At 37.1% G+C, this 13,398-nt stretch overlaps 1 protein-coding gene across 1 annotated transcript; it reads left to right on the top strand.

Annotated features, from left to right (window-relative positions):
• Positions 1-1,908: 1,908 nt before the first annotated feature.
• On the top strand, positions 1,909-12,185 carry LOC139978815 (uncharacterized). Its single transcript, XM_071989327.1, has 2 exons — positions 1,909-2,473; positions 7,800-12,185. Exons 1-2 carry the CDS (start codon positions 2,398-2,400, stop codon positions 8,912-8,914), a joined length of 1,191 nt encoding a protein of 396 aa, XP_071845428.1. The 5' UTR covers positions 1,909-2,397; the 3' UTR covers positions 8,915-12,185.
• The last annotated feature ends 1,213 nt before the right edge of the window (positions 12,186-13,398 follow it).

Raw genomic sequence — 13,398 nt, 5'->3', positions numbered from 1 at the left:
GTACTGCCGTTAGGCCTAGGCCTACTTTACCTTTCGTGGCTAGCCTATCTAAGGTCCCTTCTCTTGAATAGTATCTTTCTATCGGATTTACCACGGTTGTAGCTTGCGAAATTGTGTCATTTCCTTCCATTGCAATGAATAAACAGGTGTTTTTAGACGTTTCCTCCGTGGAATTGTAAAAGTGGACGATACGAGTATAGGACTGCGTTTAAATCTTGATCGCCCCGCATGTGCAGACTATTTTGTTTACATTTGTGTCATGGACATGCTGACATGGGCGGGCGCAGTGATTTTACGGTAAATCGTTCGCGCCATAAGAGTCATATTTATACTATAAATTAGGTCTAAAATTAGATCTAAAAGGAAGGTTAAGTTAATAAATTCTGTTGAATTTTGTTTGAGGTTGACAAATAAGGGGGGGGGGGGTGGCGGACACCCGGAGGGCTCCAAATCTTGTATAGTAACCCACTTGTGCACTCCTTCGGTGTTCCGAACGATCCCAAAGTGAACGAACCTTCTATGATTATTTTATCTCATATGAGGGTCGGAGGAGATGTCTCAACTATCATAAAAGATTCTCTAAAGTCTAAATCCTATGCACACCGAAGGATATAGGTTCTCCACCATGGTAGAGCCTCCCCCTTTTCGAGGAGGTCAAACCACAAAGTTACTTTAAAAGTGTCCGACAAAATAGACTCCACACCGCAGTTTCCAGTATGTTATTATAACATATTGGCACTTTTGTTATAACATTTTTCTTTAAGTTGGCATCAACAGAACCTTTTAATCATTTTCTTTTAATATAGCTTCAAAAAAGGGCTCTTTCATACATAACAAAAAAGGGTATATCTTCCGAAACGGGCACTTGTTATGTATCGAAGTGGGCAATTACAGTTGTCTTGCAAAAAAGGGGGCCTGGGGCTTAGGGGCCTGGGGGTCTGGGGTCCTGGGGGCCTGGGTCCTGGGATTCTGGGGCCTGGGGACCGTGAACCGCTACCTCTGAGTGTCAGTGCGTGGAAATTGGTTCAGTCTTGTGTTTTTGTTTTTCATTCAGCAAGTGAAATTTGACCATTGCTACAGATTTATATACCCCCTATCTTTTTCAACTTCGCACAAAGTATGTATAAGCAAAATGCGTTCAGGGCTCCTTATGTGAACCTCATTTGTAGTCTAAATCTGCCTCAGAAATACCTCCTTTGATGTCTACATTATTAAAAAAAGTTGTTTCTGGAGGAGGACCCTGTACCCCTGACCCTCCCCCTTTAACAGTAAACGGTATCAATGTCCACAGGGCAGCAACCTTTCCTTTGTTAAGTCATTGGTTCCCTTCTAGCCCTCCCATAAAGGTTCAGGTCCAAACCTAAATCAATCGGAGGAAATATGGAATTTATTATTGTTTATTAGAACAACATTCCACTTAGAGCTACTGAATAGGCCTACATTATATCTAAATATGCTACAGAATGCAGCAATTCACTTCTAAGGTTTGAATTGTTTTTTGTTTGCTTTCTGGTGTAGGGGATGTCTTTTTTCTTTCTTTTAATGACCGTTTCATTATTCTCTTCACCAAAGTGAAATATAAATCATGGAATGATCAAAACAGGCTCCTTAAATTACCCTACGTTTTAAGCTATGGTCATTAATCCATAATATATATGGATGAGTAATTTGAGAATCCTATATATAATACATATTTATCAAGTACATCAAAAGGTTTTAACTGGAAACAAGACAATCGACGCATAAAAGAGTTGGTAAAAGCACGCACTTAATATAAAAGAAAAGCTGTATGGTGAATAACGTTTAGGAAAGTAAAAGTAATTGAAGGATAGCAAAAGTTAGTGCTTCCTATACAGTATAATATATCACCCTGTGCTGTCCCTCCATATACTATATACAGAGCATGCGTCATATATAGGCCTAGTTGTGATATGTCTATATCCATATACTATATAGTAACGATTTTCATCATTCACAGTACTCTCGAGTCTGTGTAGGATCTTCTTTCGCTAACGTTATAAATGAGTCACTGAGTCAATTTACAGTGATCTTTACGTCCTAGATAAAATCCTTCTTGATGTCTATATTCTGAGGTTTATTTTTGTGCGACTTGTGATTTCAACTTCTTTCACTTCAAATTTCAGACGTGGCTATCTCGGTCTAAATATGTAAAGGGCTATCCATCTATATTTGCAATTATTTGAGATACCTTTTTTTCCCCTCGGAGTTACAAACGAAAGTTCCCAACGACAGGACGTAAGACTTGTCATAAAGCGAACAATTACAGAATGTATAGGCGAGATCTGTGTCATACATACGTAGCAATACCATGAAGAGAAGGAGAACATTGCATCTTGCAAATGATTGCCGATGAAGTGAATTTCAAAATCAAACAAAATGGCGATATATACACATGTAGCTGCTATGATATTTGTAGCTATAGTAACGGTTGCGGATAGAACAATCGCTGCCGGTAAGTATCAGTTACTTGTATATACTGACCACTAAACACCGGAGGATAACAACTGTTAACCAACTCATTCTGTACTGTAAAATAAAAAAAGGTTAGGCCTATCGTATAAAAGAAAAATGTAATCTGCCTCAAGTTTGAAGAAGATTCTGCTCCTATTATAGCATCGAAAGCTTAACGCTCATAATGGTATATATTTATACCGTTAATTGGAATTCTTTGTTATGAAAATTCACCCAACATAGGTCCCGGTGAAACGAAAGCCAAACAATTTATACCCACGCTCACCCCAGGACTCTTACATCGATCTTGTTACCGTATGAGATTGTATGATACCGTATATATGATATTGTATGATACATGATATTTCTTGGATTTATATTGTAACCGTAGGTGACGTCAAGTGAGTTTCACGAGTCCGATAAGGAACCGATACTATACACATATTCAGTTTAAAGTTTGTAGTGCGATCTGGAAACCATTTATGTACTGTTTGGGAGCCTTTATTGCAGCCTCGCATTTCTTTTATGCCCTTAAAGTGATTTGTCAGGTCCTCTTAATAGGGTTACAGTCCCCCATTCGCGGATCCAGGCGGGAGGGTTGGGTTGTCACTACCCCCACCCCGCCCCTCCGGTATGACTATTTGGCGTCTAGATCTAATAATAGAACTAATTTATAGCCTTAATATGAATCAGAATGCACCATTTTAAGTCCATCTTCCTGAATTTTCTTCTGGCGAAGAGCACTTACCCCATACTCGGGATTCCACTTCAACGACCCTTCTGTTTTAATATCCTTGATCCCCCCTGACCTTCTCCCCCTTGCCAACATGATCGGTATAAATTCTCCCACTGTTCGTGGCAAAATTGCTGTTTTATCTGCACTAAGTGTTAGTTATACCGGTAATGTGGCCGAGTGGATAAAGGCGGTGGCATTTGAAGCTGTGAGGCTTAGCAATCCGGAGGTTCCGGGTTCGATTCCCGGCCGGGTCATAGTAGGGTGGGTTTTTCATCCAAGATCAAACTACGGTTATCCCATCTGAAATGACTTTCTAAATTGAAAAGATTCCAAATTTGAGTTAAAATGTTGAATTGGAAGCCACCCGACGTGTAAGTTGTAATCCATAAGCCCTTGCGGGTTTCTCCAACATTTGTAATCGCTTAAGCGTCGTATAAATACTGTTGATGATTAGATTATTAGTTCTTTTGTGCTACATGATACTTGTTTGAATAATACTCACTCAAGATGGGCATGAAAAACTGGGCATGAAAAACTCTGAAGCCCAGTCCCCTTACCTCGAGACTGTTACCGTATGATCATGAGGGCTACTCATTAATTGGTTGATAACAATTTATTTTTGGATACGGTCAAATTCTAAATTCAAAGTTTGTTTTTGGAACTATCATGTCTTGAAAGTAAGGATTTAGTACTATATCTATAGTTGGACCAAAGTGTGATTATATGTTGCCCCGTTCTTTGTATTTTATGTATTTAAAATAAATACAAATATGTTTGTACATGTTTAATACTGTATTTAAATTAAGCTCTTGATGTTGATAATGTCGTCTAAATATTATTTATAACAGGCCTAATCATGTACACAAATCATATGAAAGCAATTCATATGAGTCATTGTCCATCCAGTTTGGCAATTTTTTTTCTTCTACACTGTACTGCCATGTCCCGCTTCCCGAGCACTCTTAGTGTCAGTATGAGCAGTATGAATATTATGTTGCTATCAAATGAATGTTAGGAACTGTTTTTACTGTCAATACGAGTGCTTTGAAGCATGGTATGAGGGACAGTTCAAAGAGGTATTATCATTAGGAAACTGTCTAAACTGGTTGTATTGTCGGCAAGAACGTTAATTATGCATGATAAACAGATGTACAAAACGTCAAAAATCGTCCTTTCTATTCAATGTCACCCAACATCAAGTTGACATATATATTAAACTTGAGAAACAGAGAGAGGAAATGATTTTTTTTACTTGAAATTGATGAGATCTTGATCGTTTCCTGTGTTTATTCACAACTATTGAGGAAACAAACATATATGTGTTATTAACTGTAACCTTTATCTTAAATAGTGTATAATGATACAGAGGTTCTAGTACGTACCATGTTTAATTTATTGCACACTGTTAGTATATCCTGTAATATACACGTTTGTATCACAGACAGTAAATAAACATAATTCCCGCAAGAGCGGAAACGTGGAGGAAATGTAAAAGTCATTTTGAAGATTTCTTAGCTAAACAAAATGTTGTGCAGGGGCGCAACCACGTATACTAGGAAGGGGAGAGGCTTTAGCCACTCCAGAGGGATATGAGAGGGTTAGCCCCCACTGGCGGACAAAACTTATTACCAAAGAATCCCAGTGTATACGGTGCATAATATAGAACATGCACGTGCAGTGAAAACTACAACTAGCCGAAGATACATCATTTACACATCATTTTGTTTCAAAAGTAGCTAAAAGTAGCACTAGTTTACCAATTTTACCAAACTTTTTCAAGTTGAGGGATCCCTTCCTATCATTAAACCACTACACTGGACGAAATAAACTCGTAGCCCCCTACCTCCTCTTGTACAAAACTGATAATTGCGCTCCTGGCATTGAGTCATAACTGTATGATGATGATTTTGATGACTGGAAATATTTATTGAAGTAATTTTGTGTTGTTTCTTTTTTCAGGCAATCAATTTTGACAAATTGCAGATAAAGAAAACAAATTAACAAATAGACAAAATTGAAAACGAGAAAAACGAAAGAAAAACAAACTGATGCTGTAATGGTCATTCTTGACAATGCAGATTCAGAGACATTATCAATTGGATTAGCCTGCTGAAATGCAAAACCGGTGATAGATATGTTTACCTCCTTGCCGGTACAAAGTGATTCATGATTCTATACTCACTCAGCGTCCCTCTTTAAAGAGTTTATAACACGTCTTTATTTCGTGTAAAAGTAAGTTGGCCTGACGTTTCGATCCTAGCAGGATCTTCTTCAGAGGCTAAATGACAAGGAGCAGAAACTTCTTCAAACTTCTTGTCATTTAGCCTCTAGTTTGAAGAAGATCCTGCTAGCCTGGATCGAAACGTCAGGCCAACTTACTTTTACACATTCTATTACACAGGCTCTCTAGTGGATAAGCAGTTTGCTAACAGTTTTATTTTATTTTGACGTCTTTACTTTGACATTAATTGATGGATTATGCCTAGATGTGTGAAGAATCAGAGACGTCACTATAATAGTTATACAGTGTAATATATAGTTTCGATGTTTAGAATGAGTTCCTTTAAAGAGAAGAGATATCAGTTATCAGTAATATCAGTTAATAATCAGTAATAATAACAAAAATGCGTTTTTGTTGGATTGTACAATAAGACCCGTTATACTCAGTACTGTTAACTAAGGATAAGTTTTGTCAGTGTCAAATAAGAGAATAGACTAAAATAAAGTGAATGAATGTGGGCTTTTAGAAAGAAGCTTTACAACCGCCGAGTTTAACACTATCATGACTGTACATTATGTGTATTAATAAATGTGAAGAGCAGGAAGTATTCACTTCAACTATCTAGTATGCGTAGCATGTATAAACTGTCGTTTAAAGGAAAGTATAACATTTGTTAAACAAGTCGTAAATTAATCATAAAATTATATCATAAAATATACAGTGCAGCAGCAGTAGCTCTTCTTTGATATATTACTTTAAGGAAGCATAACCCATACTGCGTCAGCTTGTAATGATGTCATAACATACCTTGAATTCCTATCACTATACATCTTTACGGCCCCACCCCACTCCATTTGCTTACCAAACAACCCGTCCCCATACTCTGCCCAGGCTCCTATCCAGAAATTTGGAGATGGAGAGGGCACTGATAATTTAAGGAGGGGAACCAACCCGTTAAGTAAGGAGGGGCACTGGAGTCCTGGTAGAGATGTGGGCACAATAGTCTGCCCGGGTTGAGGGTGAGAGGGCACGTCCTCCAAATTCCCCGGACCCGGGCCACGGGGCTTGACTTTTCCCCTGATTACTTATTTCATGTCTGGTGAGAAACGTAATTCTGACCTATATCGATCTATACAATTTTGCCTATGCCATACTACATATTGAAGAAATCCAGACAGCTATACATACTACATAGTCGAGATTTTAGGTCGAAATAATTTCGCGGCCGGAAGGAGGAGGGGGGAAGGGAAAAGGTCAGGCAGCATTATGATGAGTTCTGATGCATCAACTTTACGTGAAAACAATTCACATTGGAATTGTCACTGTTACTTTCTGTTAATTCTGCCCTTTGCAATTTGTATATGAAGTTGTACTTTAAATAGAAGGTTACACTGTACTTACAGTACTGTCAAATTGATCTACAATTAGCTATATTGAAAGTGTATAGGCTAATACGATAAAGCATGCGTATTACTATATCAGACTATCATAGGAGGTAAAATCGCACAATGTGTTTTCTTTGACTTACCCATATTAATTGAACTGAAACTGAAACATCTGACGTTTGTTCCTGAATGTAATAGCTATGATTATTTATGTTGCACTTCAGCTTGGAAATTGATGTAAATCGCTGGATTTGAAATGAAAGTTCATTTTAAATGTATGTATTGTTCGGTTAAATGTTATAATTTTTCCGAGATGTAATTAGGGCAAGAGAAACGTTACTTCTTTTTAAGTTTCAGATCAAAAGATATTTTATACGCAAATCTTTAACCAGTGAAGAATATATAAGAGATATATATATTCAGGTTTTCAAGATTATGTATGGTTTTGACAATTTATAAACTTTACCGACTTTTCAGGTTTGCTAATAATAGTTGTACCAGAGGTCATTGTCTTAAACTCCAAAAGTCACAAAGTAGGATTAATATTCGGCATAACTTTTTCCTAATAGGGTTGTGAATGAGTGGAACGATTTGCCTGAGAAAGTTGTACTTGCAAGTAGTGTCAATGGGTTTAAGAATGCTTTGGACAAGCACTTTAAGCATGGTAATCGGGTCTGAGTGTCTTCAGTTTTTTCCTCTCCTATAGGGTCCTAAACTAAACTTAACTAAACACACACACACACATACGCACACACACACACACATATATATATATATATATATATATATATATATATATATATATATATACACACACACACACACATATATATATATATATATATATATACATATATATACACACACATATATATATTTCTATATATATATATATATATATATATATATATATATATATATATATATATATATATAGGCACCTAATAATACCTAATAACCAATATAATCATATTTTATTCTGCAGAGGCTTCCTTAACACCGACAATCAACGATGACCAAGGAGATACCGATGTGGTCACCGAAATACAGTTCTTCACAACTGTGTTTGAAGACAATGAAAACTCTACAGAGAATGAAATCACGAGTCTAAGTCCTAGGTCTGATATGCTGTCAGTGACACCGATACCAAACAGTAATCGTCCGTCGTTATCGACATCATTAAGTACAACTAGCACCACGACTGGTCAGGAGTCTTCGCCGCCCAATAAGATCACTACATCAGACGGAACAATGACGTCGTCACCAACATCAACGTCATCATCGACACCATTATCATCAGAGACTATAACAACACAGAGCGAAGCAACCACCACGAAACGAACCTTTCCTACATACAGTCATGGATCTAGTGCAGTTACAGAAAGCACAGGGATGACCACGGAGTCAACAACTAGACGTGAAACATCGAGTCCCATTATATCATCTACGGTTAAACAAACTACAACCACACGATCATACAGTCCATTGATAACCAGTACACATTCAAGTTCATCTCTGTCCAAAACTTCCACCCACAGTGAAGGCACAGGGGAAAATGGGGATTTCATCATAATTATTGCAATCATTGGAGCTTGTGGAGCAGTTCTAGTGTCGTGTCTTTGTTTTGCGTTTAGCAAATTAAGAACACGACGCGAGAATGTAGAAAGTGTAGACTTTATGATGTCAGGGACACACATATCTCTGAGAGTGAACGGATTGATCAACCGTGAATCAGTAATGTTAGAGGAAGAAGAAACACCGAAAAACAATCTTCCTATAACGAGAGTATCTAAACTACCGCACGATGAGGTCAATACATCAAACCTCTCCACCTTTACTCCAGGACCTGAGAGCCTCAAAAGGGTGGAAAACAGGAGTCTATGTCGGATGTTTGAAACACAGGATGAGGAAGAAACCGACCAGGAGGAGGAGGAGGAAAAAAATGAGAAAGAGAATGAGCAGGGCGGCAAAAAGATGGATGAAACCGTCACAGTGAGAGAAAGAGAAGGTGACGATGATGACATAGAGGTGTGGTCCGATTTTGACACCAATTCTTTGGATGATCCATCTGATGATGAAAATATCGGACTGGATGAGTAGCTTTATGACAGTGACTGCACGGTGTATCTGGGATGACCAGAGGACACTATGGCGATGTATAGGATGATACGGAAGGAGGGAGCAGGGAGTTGCTAGGGCGTAACGACTCCTCGGAGGGAAGAAGGTATATGCGGATGGGAGATGAGACAGGAAAAATGTCCCATTAGATGGCTTGCTTTATGGAAAGGGCTTAATGCAGCATCGAACAAAGCAAAGGTGTACTGCACATTGAACTGGATTGACTGAAGGAAGAACATGGTGAGGAAATGGAAAACATTCATAGTGGAACGACTAGCTATGTATATGATAGTTAAAATAAGATGATGAAGAGATGGGGAGAGGAGATAATGGCGGTCTAGGGGAGAGGGGTGTTGAAGGAGGACAAACTGAAATATTATATGTAATAAGTGGACTTTGTATCGATTGACTCCCATTATCTGAGTACCAAGGGAGTTTTATATAAAAGGGTTTGGAATGCCGCAATCCAGTATAGTCTATTTTGGAATTTGAATGACGAGAACGCTTTTCATAGTAAGTACTTTCCGAGTTCGTGATTTCTCGACCTTTTTAATAGTACATCTGCCGCTTTGGCGAAATACACATCATGCCTGACGATACTAGTTTAGCATGCGTCCTGCTCCGTGAACTGATACATTGACAACCAGATTCTTCTTCATTGAACAATTATGTTTCTAGTATCATGCTTTGTCTAATGTAGCTCTTCCTTCTTCTAGCAAGAATCAAATCAATCTTATAAGATGAAACATCTCAACGCACAAGGAGAAGGCACGATTTTATATATTTTTGTGATTGTGTTTCATCAAAACCGAGCCCACTTAATATTAAATGAATTGTGAAATGCAAAAAGAAAGCCAAGCAGTATCAAGGGCGACTTAAATAGGTGCAATGTGTAATTTCACTAACATTATTCCGTTAAATCAACTAGCAATTAACACTGATCAAATATATGTCAAATTTCAATGATACAAGCCTGCAATGTAATTTCGCTTGCCAAATGTCCTGGCCAGCTGTGCTCCATACATATGGAAAAATCTGTCTATTAAATAAAAACAAAAAACCTTCTATGAGAGCAGCTACATAGAACAACAAGTCATGGAGTTAACTATAGCTTTGTATATTAAAATGTATATTATAAAAAAATTAATCAAAATTAAAATCGAATCAAACCACGAATAGGCAGACAGTTGTTACTTCAGCTACGGCTGTTGTCGTAAATCAAAAAGTTGATTTTGAACTCGATCAAGTTTCTAGAATACAAATTTGAGTACTTATAACCGAGATGTTTGAGTACCACTCGAGTGTCGATTGATGTGAGAGAATTGGAGCATTGAAGGAGGACTAACAAAAGGAACGGCTGGGAGAGGTGAGGGTGGTGTGTATGCGAAATGACACTATATTTTGTTCATTTCACGGAGGGCTTCTTCATAAGGGACCTGCGTTTTCTGGTCTATGCTTATGTCTATGTATGGCCCATGATGTTTAACATAAGAACAGGTATTCTCTATAAACTTGTCGACTATTCCATCAATGCAGGAATCAGTTAAATTAATACTGGACTGTGTGGATCACAATGAAATCGATAAAATGAGACATTTGCTGGTTAGGATGGAGATTACACGGGCTTGGTAGGGGAGGCGACGGGGATTCAAAGATACGAATTTTTAATTGCTGAGTAGCTCAAGACGTGGAGAAGACCAGGGGATTATTATTGAGGACACAATTGCATTTCAGTTAAATAATTTAGTGCACAAAAGATATGGATGAAAGCCAAAGCTGGCCAACCACAAACTTGAATTTGATATGTACTGTCAATAGGAAACATTCACTCCTGGTTTGTGGCACAACTAATTAAAGCTTATGAAATTAAAAAAGGCAGTTGCAAAAATTGTGTTTTTTTTTAGACAAAACTGGTGATTTAAGTTATAAATAACAGGGTTTATACGCGACGGACGGATTTCGATTAAAATGACTTAACTATAGATTAACTAGGTTGTTTACGTTCCTTCTTTACATTCATGTTCATTCTTTAATTCATAAATTTCAAACACAATAAAAGTTCAAAAACTGTTTTAAAAAAATATCAAAAATTAAGTGAAAATTCCGTCCCTCGCGTTTTAATACAGGAAAGTTTAGTTTCCAGAGGTAAAATTGCTGTAATATATATGAAACTCCCAAAAGTATCAACAAATTATACCCTTAACACCTAAAACTTATTTCTTTTTGTTGGGGGGGGGTGGGGGTTGTCGTAATTGAGATTTCTTCGGAATTTCAATGGATTGCCAGGTGACCACCCAGACTTTGCTGAAACTTAGTTTAAGGATACACATAATGTAGTTACATAAAAAGTTAGCTCTGTATTACCAACGTTGTCCAGATATTACAGCCCTCCAGAACCTGTTGCAAATATTTCACTGAAATATTGTCAATGTGATTCTTCCTAAATTTAGACGTTACTACCAAGATCAATGATGGCTAAATGAATTCGCAAATGATGGAACCACTAGACTTCAAAGTTGGTCCCACAGAGTTTTGTGGAAAATGGCCCCTATGTCAGGTTAAAAAATTGTGCCCTATGGACAGAACTCAGATAAAGAACTTTGACCAAAGCAAAAATCCCACCGGTCTTTATGCGTGCAAAATTTACAAAATGTAACTAGTTTCCTTTACGAAGATGTATGTACAGTACAAGTTAAAACACTGTATATGAAATGTTTAACACAGTGTAAATTCTGGTGTGAGCTTATCTGCATGGTTCCCAGTTGGCCCCTTATATTTGAATAAACCTCAATTAGAATAATGACATAAGCTATAATAACACCACCAACACTTTACCTCCGTAAACTATGCGGTTTCTTATATATAGGGTATATGACCAACTGATCATTAGTCCAAAACTAGGCTTAAATGTGTTACAAATATCTGTGTTTGTGTGATTTTTTCCCCTCTGAATTTGAGATATAATGATTATTCATATTTGCTTTAGATTGCTAAATATCCAGAGTCAGCCCTTAAACTTTAAAAAGGAAGTTTCATATTTCTCCTGTCTATGGGTAGCCATGTGGTCATTCAGTTTACAGTGAGTTGTTTTGAAGTTTAAACATGTGTCATATTATGCTTTCTCACCAAATATCAACTTTCTTTACTTTACTCCAGATTAACGTTATTCAATATTTTGATGAAAAAGAATTACAGTATATATACGTTATAGTATGGAATAAAACGCAACATATTAAATGATCCTAATACTGTCTCCTTGTTTGTCAACAGGGGTTTTGTCTTTTCACAGTACTGTACAATATAATACTCAATTTCCGTACAGCCTTCTGGTGATAACTTTCGTTAAGCTCTGTCCTAATTTCCTCCAACAATCCATGTAAAATCCCCTTTTTTTTTGCATTTTGTTCCTCGCGTCAATAGGTTTTCGTTCCCATAGCAACATGCTACATCTTAACTATGTTTTGATTCTATCATTTTGCTGTACATGCATCATTTTATTGAATCGACTACTTATGGTTACTTATTGTACAACATTTCAGCAAACACAATTGAAAATGTGCTTCAAATTCCATCCCTCGCACAAACGGAGGTTCTGGCTTTTACCCATAAATGAATGAAAAACAAACTACCACTTTTGTTTGTCTGCGTATTGATTCTCTAAGCAAGTTTAATACTCTGACAGTCAATTGATACGTCGGTTGTGTGTTGGAAGACAAGTCGCCAGGTCCTAAGTATTTCAAAACCGTTTCTTGCTATAAAACAAAAATTGTTCTCCATTTGCCTTTGCAATCAACATGGGCGGTATGGAGAAGCAACAGCTCGGGAGTATATAACATGATCAATGTAGTATGAATGTGATTATTTTTGTTAACATTATACATTTTCAAAATCGAATAGTACTAAAACATCATTGCTTCAATTCAAATTGCAAAGGCGAATCAAACTTTGTGACATTTTTAACTTAAGATTTTAAAGTATATATCAAATTTATTGGTAAAATCTACAGAATCTGATGGTAAAGATCTAAACGTTGCATGGCGTTTGGGAAGGCTACACTATCCCTTATTGACATGGTATGGTATAAGTCGGTAAAACCTACGTAATAAAGTTGCTTCTCGAGGTTTCTTTATGCCATTGTTGTAAATCTTCTCAATTCTTATTAGTTCGAATTGTTTACTTGTGTTAAAATGTCTACCAAATCAGAGTCATGTGTATGATTGTCATAACTCTATTCTTATACCTCTATATCTAATCCTGAGATCAGAACAAGTCTTTTTGGGCCGACATCGGTAATGATAATCATGAATGGATGAATCAAGTGTAATATAATCAACTAATATTCGTTTGTTTTTTCATCGAACGTCTTCGTCTTAACCAGGTTAATATGCAACTAACTCGTTAACATATTCCTAATAGTTATCACCCTCTATGTATTATGCCGTGTGAATGGAAAGAATACCGCTGCT

This window comes from Apostichopus japonicus, chromosome 13 (assembly GCF_037975245.1).
Source record: "Apostichopus japonicus isolate 1M-3 chromosome 13, ASM3797524v1, whole genome shotgun sequence".
In the NCBI taxonomy this organism is placed as follows: Eukaryota; Metazoa; Echinodermata; class Holothuroidea; order Aspidochirotida; family Stichopodidae; genus Apostichopus; species Apostichopus japonicus.
This window is presented reverse-complemented; position numbering and strand designations above follow the sequence as displayed.